The sequence below is a fragment of the Trachurus japonicus genome, chromosome 16 (genome assembly GCF_045865225.1).
Source record: "Trachurus japonicus isolate A0001 chromosome 16, Traja_1.0".
Taxonomy (NCBI): Eukaryota; Metazoa; Chordata; class Actinopteri; order Carangiformes; family Carangidae; genus Trachurus; species Trachurus japonicus.
In genome coordinates this window covers 9,628,416-9,640,680 of record NC_140922.1, presented here as the reverse complement: position 1 = coordinate 9,640,680, position 12,265 = coordinate 9,628,416, and the positions used below count along the sequence as shown (strand labels likewise).

Below are 12,265 nucleotides of genomic sequence, written 5' to 3'. Positions count from 1 at the left end.
AGCACGCACACACATGAATGGACACACATAAACATGACCACTTATGGACCAACACACAAACACAATCAGATCACAGCCTGGGCTGCAGCACCGCTAGCACTCGTGTTGTGTATATTAATAGTCTAAACCATAGTTTTATCGTGCGATTGTGTGATCAACTCGGTGTGAAAAAGTTGGTCAAAGTGTGGGGTGGTGAGAGCCACAGATGTACTTCACACATTCTTAATGCTATTTCCCATCCAGGTGCAAGCTAAACCGTTTGATTACACTCCATTATCCCGATGTAATGGTTCTTATTACAGGTATTTCCAAAGTGCTGGGGGGAAATCATGCAGCGGCTTTGCCTCTTGTGAATGACTAAGCGCGCACACACGGCCACCTTCTTGAACATTTACGCTTGCACACATGCTCCAGCAAGCACTCTCTCTGTGTTGCAAATGAGGATACACAGAAACTGAAAATATCCATGCATTCAGAGCGACACAACACCCTCAACAAACTCACAGAAACTTTCCACACATAATCTTTCAAACAAACTTGTCTGGCCCCTAAACCCGATGTTTTTTCAGACACGGGGGCTGGGGAGCAGCAGGGAGGCTCTTTGATGTTGCTCACAGCCCAAGAGTCGGTAATAAGGAGGTTGATTATGCTCTGATTGGAGCGCCCTCCGTGTTTGTGGGTCAGGCTGTTGACACGGCTCGATTGAGTCACACCTCCTGCTGAGCACAATGGACACCGAGCTCCACGGCTTGAATTCAAATGATCCGCGGAGCAATTAGTCATATAACCACAGCCAGAAGTGGAAAGTGATTGCCTTGAAGAGAGAACCAGCTTGTTGGGTTCCCCCGAACCAGTATTTACCAATTTGCATCCCTATTTGCATTGCCTCTCTCCCTGGCAAAGTGCTGGCCGTGGGGAGGATTTAGAGAAAGAATGACATCAATATTGACACATGATGATGAAGCAGGCAATAAGAAGTGCCGATAAAGATGGCGGGAGTAAATGTATTTCACTGCCGGGGCCTCTCAGTGTCTGTGAGCTCGGTGAAACACCTTCAGAAGGCAAGAAATGTTGTGAGACAAACAGATGGTGGCTGCCATAGCAGCAGAGTTGCTGACTTGACTGCTCGGGGCCAAAATAAACGTCTTTATCTGCCACTGAGCACATTCTGCATACGTTTCTGTGTGCGTACGTGCACGCACACATGCACGTGTTCAATAGGTGGGCAAGTGCATTGGGTGCGCATATGCAGGGGTTGGAATATTGCAATTAAGTTACTTCGACATCATCTGATGCTGCCAACTTCATCTAAATTTAATTCTCCCCTCGATTTTAATCTCTTTTAATGAAAGACTCAAATCCTACATATTCATCAAATCAGGGGAAGGAGAGACACAGTGGATATTGAACTGAAGAAAGAACCCAAGAGGGGATACGGACAAAGGGGATGCTAATACTCTATGGAAAAAAGAAAAAGAGAATCTTGACAATTACCACTAATTGTAGTCATTATTGCTGCCATTCTCTGCATCAATATTGTGATTCATATCGGGGGCATCAGGGCCTGCCACTGCCATCGCAATTATTTTTCTAATGGCTGTTATTAGTCATCACCGTGGCAACCAAGCTTGGCCGCCATTGTTTTAAACGGTGTTAATTGTAGTAGTGCGGTAGTGTATCCTGGCTAGGTACGCGCAGCACCCCTGTGGGATCAGTGACCCGTCAGAACCACGAGAGAAAGAGGCCTTCAAGTGACAGCGACTCCGGAGAAAGGAAAGCGGTCAGAAGTTTTCATTTGGGAAGTCGCCAGAAAGAAAACTACTCAGCTGTCCATTTATACAGCCACTTCTCCTGACAGCTGCCACCCCTCTCAAAGGAAATTAGCTGCAGTGGCATCACAGTAAAGTGCAAAGAAAAAGCAACAAAGAAAGATAAAGAATTGTTAACTGCCGTCGTGAGTGGGATGACTGGCATCCGCTATCGCCTGCTGAGAGATGCCACCCAGAAACACCTGCTGGCTGCTGGGGGATGATCAATCTGGGCGAGGAGAACGGCGGCATGGGGAGACGGTGCAGGGGTGGGTGGTGGCTCTAACCAGGAAATGATAGCGGGGAGTTAGGAAGTGATGGTTCGGATATAATAATGCAGCTGGCGGGGGCTGGACGAAATATACGAGATGACGCATATTCTTCCTAGTCCCGCTCATAACACAGCTGGGTACAGCACTTTAGCTTGACTGTAGGTTTTATAGGCCGCCATTCATATCAAGGCCATGAGTTTGTGCCTCTGATCACCCGCACCAACACAGTACAGAGAGGGAGCGAGAGGGAGGGGGAGGGAATCAACCTCTGTGACAGAGGTATTAATCTGGGGCCCATTAAAATCTGTGCCCATAATAAAATACTCCACAAGCGTTGAATTATATTAAGAGAGAATGCTGAGAGCAATCAATACCATGGTAGTGCACTGACAGCTATGATCAAAGGATAAATAAAACAGGAGGGGGAACAAAAACAATCACTTCTCTCTCCAGCCAAGTGGGGGCAGTATTTCATAGCACTCAATTGATGCCTCTCATCATTTGAAATGCCTCCACACACCCCACACCCCACACCCCACCCTGTGTGTGTGTCAGGCCCTGGAAAAAGAAGCCTTTATTTACTATGGCAATAGAGATCCAAGAAGGGCCATCATTTCAAAATACATAAACAAATAAATAAATAATGGGCGTGCAAATTCATAGGACAAGGCTGTACAGGGGCCCGTCCTAATGGTCCCGCAATGGGGTTGAGTTATAAGCGGCGGGAGACGGAGGGATGTGGAGGGACAGAGGGAGGGGATGAAGGGAGGTGTGCAGAGTTAAAAGAGGTGGATTTGGGAGGCAGCCAGGTGGACTGCTGGCTAACCCTCGGTCACGGTAAATTCTAGAAAGTGCCTCAGTGGTGCAGGGTTAGCGGTCTGAATTACCGCCTTGCTGCGCCCCCTCCCTCCTCCCTCCTCCCTCCTTCTCTCTCCCACTCCCTCACCCCTTATTTCTCTCCCACCACGTCTCAGAGTGAAGAGAGGAAAAGACGGAATAAAAAGACAAGTCACATAAGAGAGGAGCTGTCTCCATTTGCCCCAAACAAGCCCCCATGTATCCTTGAAGCGGTGCCGTCACCGTCTCCCTATTCATTATCTCTCATTATCTTTCAGTTGGAAGTGGGCCAAGAGCTTGTGTTTTCTTCGCATGCTGGCCACGGATTTACAAGAGAATCGATGCAGGAGACTACAATGCACAACCCCTTATGTTATTACTGTTTTAATTAAAACAATAACAGGAGCTCATAGTTTGCACTCTTCTGGGGTCATCCACTGGCAACTCCTCCATCTCTTCCCCATCTGGATGTACATTTTTCCCATGATCCCCCGAGTCCGCAAGACAAGCCGTTTGGTTTCCATGGTATGCAAATGAAGTTTGTGATGTTTATGTGAGCGCATGCATGTGTGTGTGTGTATGTGTGTGTGTGTGTGTGTGTGTGTGTGTGTGTGTGTGTGTGTGTGTGTGTGTGTGTGTGTGTGTGTGTGTGCACTAACACTTGCTCCAGGTTAATCACAGAGTTTTGCAGTATACTGACTCTATGAAATAGCTGACTTTGAGGTTCTTCTCCTCCATACCTCTCTCTGCAAGCCCACAACTCTCCCCCATTCCCCCCCCCATTCTTTTCCCAGTCTAAAATTATCACTCCATCTCTCTCAGGGAGCCGGAGCTCTGCCAATCAAATCCAGTGCAAAGAAAAAATGCTCCCTCTATAAATAATACATAATCCTTTACAAATCTCGCGCTCGTCTCTCTCATTACCTTCGTTCTGTCACTTTCTCCTGTCCTCCTTTTCTCCCCTCTCCTCTGCTTAGCCTTCCTTCTCATTTTTTGAGCATACCCCCCCACCCACACCCCCCCCCCAACTCCACCACCCCACCCGACTCAATACACCTCCCTCGATTCCACTTAGTCCAAAACTCATAATTCCCTCCACCCACTGCCTTCATGTCTAATCTCATTCTCACCATCTCCCTTTTTTCTCTTTTTATTTAAACCCACAGTCTCTCCATCCCTCTCCACCCCACCTTCTGCCTGATCTAATCCTTGATTCCTCCTCCTTTCATCAGTCCCCTCTCTTTCTTCCTGTCCTCTCCCCCCTTCTTTCCACCCCTTATCTTTTATTGCATCGTTCATCATGCATCTTCCTCATCAGAGCTGTCCTAAAGATCCCTCTCTCCTCTCCTCTCTTCTCAGAGGCCTCAGGAGAATTGTTACAACTCTGTAGCTCGCCATCTCTTCACTCCTGTCCCTCCTTCTTTTTCTTTCTTGGTGTAGTTTTTTTTACCCCCTTTGCAACAGTTTCCTTCCAAGCCGCAATACGCTTTCATTCCCCTTGCAATCTCTGTTTCATTCTTCCTCTTTTTGTGACTCAGTGGGAATCTTTTCCTGCCTCTCTGCTGGTTCTATCTCCCCACTCTCCTTCGCTAAATGTGATTTGTTCTGCAGCTCAAGTCTGCAGCATAATCACGCTGTTTTTATAGTGTGCTGGGAGAGCAGAAGAGAGGGAGCAAAGGGAAGACAGGGAGAAAAGTGAGAGGGGTGAATGAGAAAAGAGGACAAAACAAATGAGTGGACTGGAGGACTCATTTTTGCCTCCCTCTTTCATCTTCTCCTCTACTTTTGCTTCTTTTAATTGCCTGTCATATAGCTCAACCCACTTTACACTTTCTATCCCTCTCTCTCTCTCTCTTTCTGCCTGTCTTCCTTAATCTCTCTCTCTCTCTCTCTCTCTCTCTCTCTCTTTCTCTCTATTTGGCAGGAACTTCAGACCTCCTCTCATCCAACTCTCTCTCCATCGCCCACTGATACACCGCGAGCACTGCACTGCTAATCAGCAAAATCAGCATAAAATTGTCTCTTTTCACTCCTGACCTCGCATTAGAAACATTAACTTTCATTTATTTACATATTTCACACACATTTCTAACACTCTGACTTTGCTCCCCAGTCACGCCGTTTCAAACCTCGGCATTGAATTCTGTTGTCTTCCTGCTCTCATGCACCTCCTCCCCTCTCCTCTGCGCTCTTGCATCTCTCGTTTTGACCTTCGCATCTTTATGTCTCTCCAGCCCTTCGGTGTATTTCAATCACCTCGTCCCTCTCTTGCCCCATCCCCTCTTCTCTCCCGCTGCATTGCATCTCCCTGAGCGCTCTTCTCTCATCTTGTCCACCCATCCCATTACTCTTTCTGCTCTTATTCACCTCTTCTTACCCTTCACAAACCACCATCTTCTTCTCTCTTCCCTTACTCGTCTCTTTCCACTCGTTCTCTGACAGCCAAAGCTGGTTAGCTCTATCTACTGTGCAACATTTTATGGCCCGGGTCCGTCACAGCCTTAACAACCCTGCAACAATGGCCACCACACACACCCCAACAGCGGCTTAAAGGAAATTTACAGGGCTATTACGCGACGGCTACCACACTGGAGATTCACCACGGCCAAAAGCACTGGTCTTAACACCCCTTCAAAATCCACCACATGGCAGCCTTCCCTCTGGCGTGTGTGTGTGTTTTGTGTATTCGAGATGCTCATGAATGTGTATGCCGCAAAGAGGAAATACTCTATACAACCCTGTGCATGCATGTAAAAGTGATAGCTGTGTGTGTGTGTGTGTGTGTGTGTGTGTGCCCTTGTGTGAAATGGTGTCAAATGTGTATGAGAAACTATATATGTGTGTGCACATTCAAGGCCCAACACAAAACTGCCCTACTGGCATGAATTACATAACCATACTGACTGCCAAGACACAAACTCATTCTTTCTCTGTATCCCTCACTCCCCTAGTGTCACCCCCACCCAGCGTCCCCCACAACATCCGACAAAACACAATGTCCTTCTGTTGATCTAATATGCAAAAGAAAAAAAAAAAGAAAAACCCAGAAAAAAAAACACACACTATTGAATTGAGATTTAGGCTGGCACAGAGGAGAAGACACTGTGCGCAGTGGTACTACGCTTGTTTACCAATGAGCAGCGGGGAAAGAACATCTTCCTGTATTAAATACATAATAATAATGACAGGCAGTATTAATAGCAACCAGCAGCGCCGCCAGTGATCCTACTCCACTATGCACTGCTTTTCCCACCATCTCTGCCTAATGTTCACTCAACCGTATGACTCTTTGGTTTCAGCTCTCAACCTCATGCAGCTCTTTTTAAAACCCAGTTTATTTCTATTGAGTTAATTTCCTATTATATTTCATTTATTTTTCTAGAATGTTTAATTTATACCTATATTAAGGTGAAAAAGAAGCAGCTTTTCAATTATTCTTCTGTATGTTCTGGAAATAATAGGGAGCTGACAATAAAAATCTTTGAAATCTTGAATGTTTCATCTCGGTACCCCTCCCCTCCATCTCGGTCTCTTTTGCACACATAGTCTGCATTGTTCTTTCTCTTGCTCTCTCTTTTCCTCTCTCCATCCCTCTCTCTCTCACATGAAGTACAAGTTTCTATCTGGTCCAGCCCCTTTATTCCTTTTGCCAGCATGTATCTCACTCTCAACATATATTGGTCTCTTGCACTGCACTTTTACCCCCCATTCTCTTTCTATTCAACAAGCTCTCTATTTGACTCGCTATATCTCAACCACTCTGGGGTCCAACTTTCTTTTATTAGGTTCTTCAGAGGAAAAGCTGAGAAAAAGGCCTCAGCTAGTTTCTGTCTCTATTTTCATTTGTGACTCTTTCCCTTTAAGTCCTTTAGTCCAAGCGTCTCCTCTCTTTCTCTGCCTGCTTTCTCATTCCCCGGTCCTCTCACCTCCTGGGCATACACTCCTGTCTTCAAATTCTCTCTTCTCTCAATCTTAATTACCTATTCTAAGTTAATTACCAGCATTTTGAACAATTCATCTTAAGTGCTCATTTAATGATTCCATCATAAGGTTTTCTTCTTTTGGTCAATTGCTTGGTGCTGTGCCGGATCTCTTTCTGTATCGGTTTACACCAATTAGTATCATATTCACAATTGTGTTCTTTTTTTGTATAATAGAAGCATCCCATTACAACATTTAGAGACATATCTGCGGGGAGTTGAAATTGAAAGAGAGAGAGCTTGTACTTAATTGCCACATCTCGGCTATAATACGAAATGAGTCTGTATACATGAACATTATGCTCCTTGTTTCCCTCACTTATTTGATGTGTAATGACACTTGAGCTTCCCTCTAGAATCGATACTGCACGTCTCATTTAATTTTTATGTGTGTGTGCGTGCATGTGAGTGTTCAAGCGTGCATGACTTACGAGTGATGCAGAGCAGGACCAGGACCAGGCTGCGCAGGGCCAGAGAGAAGGGGGCAGGGAGGAGGCGGCAGAGGACAGAGCTCCGGACAGGCCTCATTGTGAATTGAGAGGCTGCGTGTGTATGTGTGAACGTTTATGCGAAAGTGTGTGTGTGTGTGTGTGTGTGTGTGTGGATGTGCACGTTTGATCAATGGGTCCTCTGTGACCCTGCCTGCACTGCTACAGACAAACTGGTTCAAACACACACACACACACACACACACACTGATTTGTTCCCTGCAATGCTGCAGGCACGTGCACACACTAACTGCCCAGCTTTTCTTCAGTGCAATCAGACAGAAGTTGTTGTTTGAGGACAACACTTCAAGAAAGGACTCTTTTGCACTCAACTGTATCACAACACATGCGAAGAAAACTGCTTTAGCTGCAAAAGAATAATATAGAATTAAATTGTAGCCAGGGCGCAATTGAACGCAATACACAGAAGTCTGGCCAGACCTAGCGATTTAGACACTCCATCACAATGCACACAGAAATGAGCTTAGAGCTACAAAATGTTCCACTGTTGACTTTAGTGCCATGCGCTGCTTAGAAATAACTTACAACATGCAGTGTCTTAAATCCATGCAGTGCAGAAGCTTTGCTCTTACAAAGCAGTACAGGGGCTCAGTCCCATCTAAGCAAAGTGACAACAAAGCAAACACGGCGAGGGTGGCTATTTTCTACCACAGCACTCTGAGCCTCCTAAGACCAAAGCCCATGACCTCAGATCAATAAGCCAGAAAAACCAATACTCCAGTGTGACCAGAGCAGACCTGCAATACTTCACACTTTACCAGCAAGAGTAGACAACAAGCGTAACCGTAACTATGCAGCTAACCTAACAACTGCATGTACTGGTCATCATTTCCACACTGCAGTATCAAACTCAGAGCTAAGCTGGGTCTGAGCATCAAGTGCCTGAACAATCATCCACACAACAAACCACAACAACAAATAGACTGCTTCTCTGCTGCAGGTCAAACCGCACCGCTCAAGGAAAATAACAGAAAAGATCAATACTACTATATTTCAATCAGATACACACCGGGAAACTGTCTCACTAGGCAAGTGAAGTTATCTCCACTGATGTCGACTGAATGCCAACTTTTGAAACAATGTTACCTACATTACCATGCCCCCCTGAGGACCAAGAGGAATCTGGGGCAACAATGTTCATTCAAACAGATTTTTACCCTAATGAGTGGAATGAGGTTTTCAGCACTTCTGATCCGATGAGATCAGCAGGAGGAAGTCAATGTTCCTGTGAGCTATAGCCGAACTGGGCAGGCCTCTGGAGAGAAGGAGACACCATCTCACTACAGCTCATCTGGAGATAGCTAAGGTTAAATAAAATCTATTGAGCTCAAGTGCCTCTCTATAAAGGCAGAGACTGGAGGAGCCTGCTCTGTGTAGAATAACCAACCGGAAAACGGGGGTTGAGCAAACTGCAGTAATACGCTTTAGTTTCTGATATTGGTCTGGTATTTTACTCCAGGGACTGGCACATTATTCTCACAAGGTGTCTATCATTATTCGCTTGAACGCCAGAGCTCTTTCGATACGCTATCATGTATACACTGCAGCGTAAACGGACAGTGATTTTACATGGTAATTTCAGACTCCTCAGAATAATCACAGGCTATCAGACAGTATAATCGCGCAGCATCGACCTGCCTAACTCTTCCTTTCCAACATGCTCCACTGGGTGCAGTCAGCGCCTGGGTGCACTCCAGACACACGCTCGCTCACACACACTGATCTGAGAAACTGCTGTGTTTAAGGTCCGAACGGAGTTCCTGCAGACTGTCGGAGCCCTAATGCGTCATCCGCCTCAGACGGTGTGTAGCTCTGGTGTGTTTGCATGTGTAAGTACGCGTGTTTTATGCGCTCATGTATATGTGTTTGCGGTGTAGAGACAAAGCGTGATGAGCTGCACCGCACACCTCACTGAACACTATCTGATGGAATAAAGTGCGGGTGTCATCCTCAGATTACTCCACACTGCCCCGCTCTCTCTCTCTCTCACTCGCTGTGCTGTGCCACTGCAAACACAATGAACTCTAACGGTGACGGCCCTGACACTTCTGGCAAAGCCGAAAGCGGATCATCACCAATCTTCCCCCACACGGCTCTGACTTCTCCCGTCAACTGGCTGACGCTGAGAAAATTACTCTGTGTTGGTGTAAACCAGCAGCTCGGGTCTGGCAGTTCTGAGAGGCCTGGCAGCAGACGGATGGAAAACAAAGCGCATTTACTTGTTCAAACTGATCTCCTCAAATTGTGTTTGAAAAAAAAAAAAAGTTTATCCATTCTGCCCTCCTTCCCTCTCCTCTTCCTTCAGTCCTCCAGTCAGTGCGTAGCAGTCACTTAGTTCCCACAAATGTGTACTTCACTTCCCTCCTGTTGGTCTATGAAAATGTCTGTAATCCCAATGTGGTATCACTGTTGATCACATCCATCTGTCTTTCCGTTCTCTGTCTTGCACTTGTTTATATAACCCTGGCCTCCCTCCCCTTGCTTAGAGTGTGTGTGTGTGTCTGTGTGTGTTTGTGTGTGTGTGTCAGTGTGGGATCAGTGTCTGCATACTCTGCATACTATTTTGTGAAGGTTAGAGACATGTGTGTGTGGATGGAAGCGGCGACAATGGTTGCCTTTCAGGTCAACAAACAGTGGCGGTGTGTGTGTCTGAATGTGCTTGACTGTCCAGTGTTGACCGAAGCAGAGTGTACATTTGGCTTTCTCTTTGGCCCTTTCACCATCTACTACCCATTAATTTATCCATGCAGGCTGCACACAGAGGCATCACAGTGCCTCTTTATGTTAAATGGCGGTTTTTATGGCTGCAGGGATGCGCACGGCTGTCTGCTGACAAGAAATGTGTACGATGTTTGTATGAGGCATTTGTAATTCGTAAGGGATGTGGGTGAGGCAGAAATAAACGTGACCATGACAGTGTTATAAGTTATGCTGATGTGAACATGGCTCAGTAAAAGGTATCTGCTCCATATCTTTATACTGATGAAACAGAAATCATCGCTAACAGCTACTCCAACCTGTCAGTACGTTTTGCATCAACATGTGCATAATGCAATTCCTTTGTTCATGCCCATTGCCACTTGTACTATCATTACTGCTATTGGCAATAAAACTGGCAAAACAAATCCAACGGCAGGAGCTAACTACTGTAGACTGTGCATCTATGACTTTCATTGTCCTGTAAAATGTGAAAGGCAACACAGTCTTGCTATTACAATAGCACCTTTTCTTGTAGTTAATCTTCTTGTAATTAACTGATCATAGAGTAGCAGCTCTAATATGCCACAGGCTGTGTTTACAAACATCCATATGCATTACATGTAAGTAACATGCTGGTCTCTATTATCAAGCCAAATAAAGTCAAATTTATTTATGAAGTGCTTTTAACAAAACAGGGTCATCGCAGAGTGCTTTATAGGGAAACAAAGGACATAATTACAGACAAAAAGGACACACTACAAACCGCTGCCTGACTGGTGAGAAAGTGTGTGTATTTGTGTGTCTGCAAAGTCCCTGTGTGGGCAACCCCCTCATGGGTGTATTTGTTTTTGTCGCAGTGTGTGCGGAAGGAAGGGAGGTAATAGCAAATTGTGTACCCTATCCCCCAATCCTCTTTTTTTCCCTCCCTCTCTCTCATCGAAATCAAATTTTTAATGGGCTTCATTGGTGCCACCGTGGAATAAGTGTTGCCAAAGCACTTAAGGGGCTTAAGTCAGCGGCGTGCTGAAAATATTAAGCACTCAAACAGCCTTACAAGGATCCCTGGCTGTTTAAGTATGCAGAGGAGGTCGTGCCAGCATTTAATACCAATTGTATTAAAGCGCTGCAACAACGGAGAAGAACAGAAATATAGATATATACAGTATGTACCGCACCGGGGAATAGATGGAGAGATAAAGGCTGGCGGGAATAATGGAAAGAGCCAGTGGAGGCATGAGGTGGGAAACAAGGAAGACTGGAGGGACCAAAACAATGGTGGTGTGGGGGCACCTATGTAGAAAAGAGTGAAAGGATTGTCAAAGAAGGTGGCAAGACAGTTAAAGAAAGGTAAAGAAGGAGAGTACAGAAAATTAAAATTAAAAAAAAAAAAAAACGGCAAATAGTGGCAACGAAGATAGATGCGAGGGAATCGGGCCAAGGTGTGGGAGGTAAGGGTTGATGGGATAGCTGTGAACCAGCAGCAGAAGGCTAATGCAGAGATTCTATCGGGAGGCTTATCCAAGATTAAATTTCTTTTTGTCCTTAAGGCGCTTCTTGGTTAAGCGGAAGTGTCGAATTTATTTCTTATGTCTCCCTTGAGGTTGTGCAGGAGAGTGGGTTGGGAGCATGTGTGAGTGTGCGTGCGTGAGCGTGTGGTGGGTTACATGTACTGTATATGCGCCTGTGTAGGTGTGGATCTTGAGGGTTTATTAGCTGGCAAAGTGTGAAGGAGGGCATGTGTTCCTGAAAGGTAAAGATAAATCAAATGTATACCTCCCCAAGGGTGTTTCAGCAACAAAGAGGATCCAAGTATTAGAGTATTTACATTAATGTAGGCTATGAACTCATACATATAGACATTCATGAATATAGATTGTGTATATAAGTGCAATCCAAATAGCATTTTCGAGTTTTCTTTTCTTTTCTTTTCTTTTTTTCATAAAGTTTGTTTCACGGAGCTGCCACAAAGTCCCAGAGCACTAGAAAGTCAGAGGAAAGTATTATCTGAACTGTCCTGATTGAGTAATCTCCTCTGGGATTCTCTCCAGTGTAAACAAAACACACAGTACTATTTGCAAAACCGATGAGCTCAATCCCTTATACGCTATCTTTAACTTCTTCAAGGAGAGCATTAGAAAACACCAAATTAAAATCTTTTT

The 12,265-nt window shown here is 45.3% G+C and overlaps 1 protein-coding gene across 6 annotated transcripts in view; it reads right to left on the bottom strand.

Annotated features, from left to right (window-relative positions):
- cadm4 (cell adhesion molecule 4) overlaps nucleotides 1-12,265 on the bottom strand; it is a 145,673-nt gene that overhangs the window by 29,278 nt on the left and 104,130 nt on the right. Inside the window, exon 1 of one of the 6 annotated variants that reach the window (XM_085801123.1) lies at nucleotides 7,329-9,839. The exons of 3 other annotated variants lie outside the window; for them this stretch is intronic. In XM_085801123.1, the coding sequence (XP_085657249.1) occupies nucleotides 7,329-7,425 (97 nt within the window). In that variant the 5' untranslated portion in view covers nucleotides 7,426-9,839. Of the gene's footprint in view, nucleotides 1-7,328; nucleotides 9,840-12,265 lie in introns of those variants that run through there. 2 more of the 6 variants (XM_085801126.1, XM_085801129.1) reach the window with 2 other exon arrangements.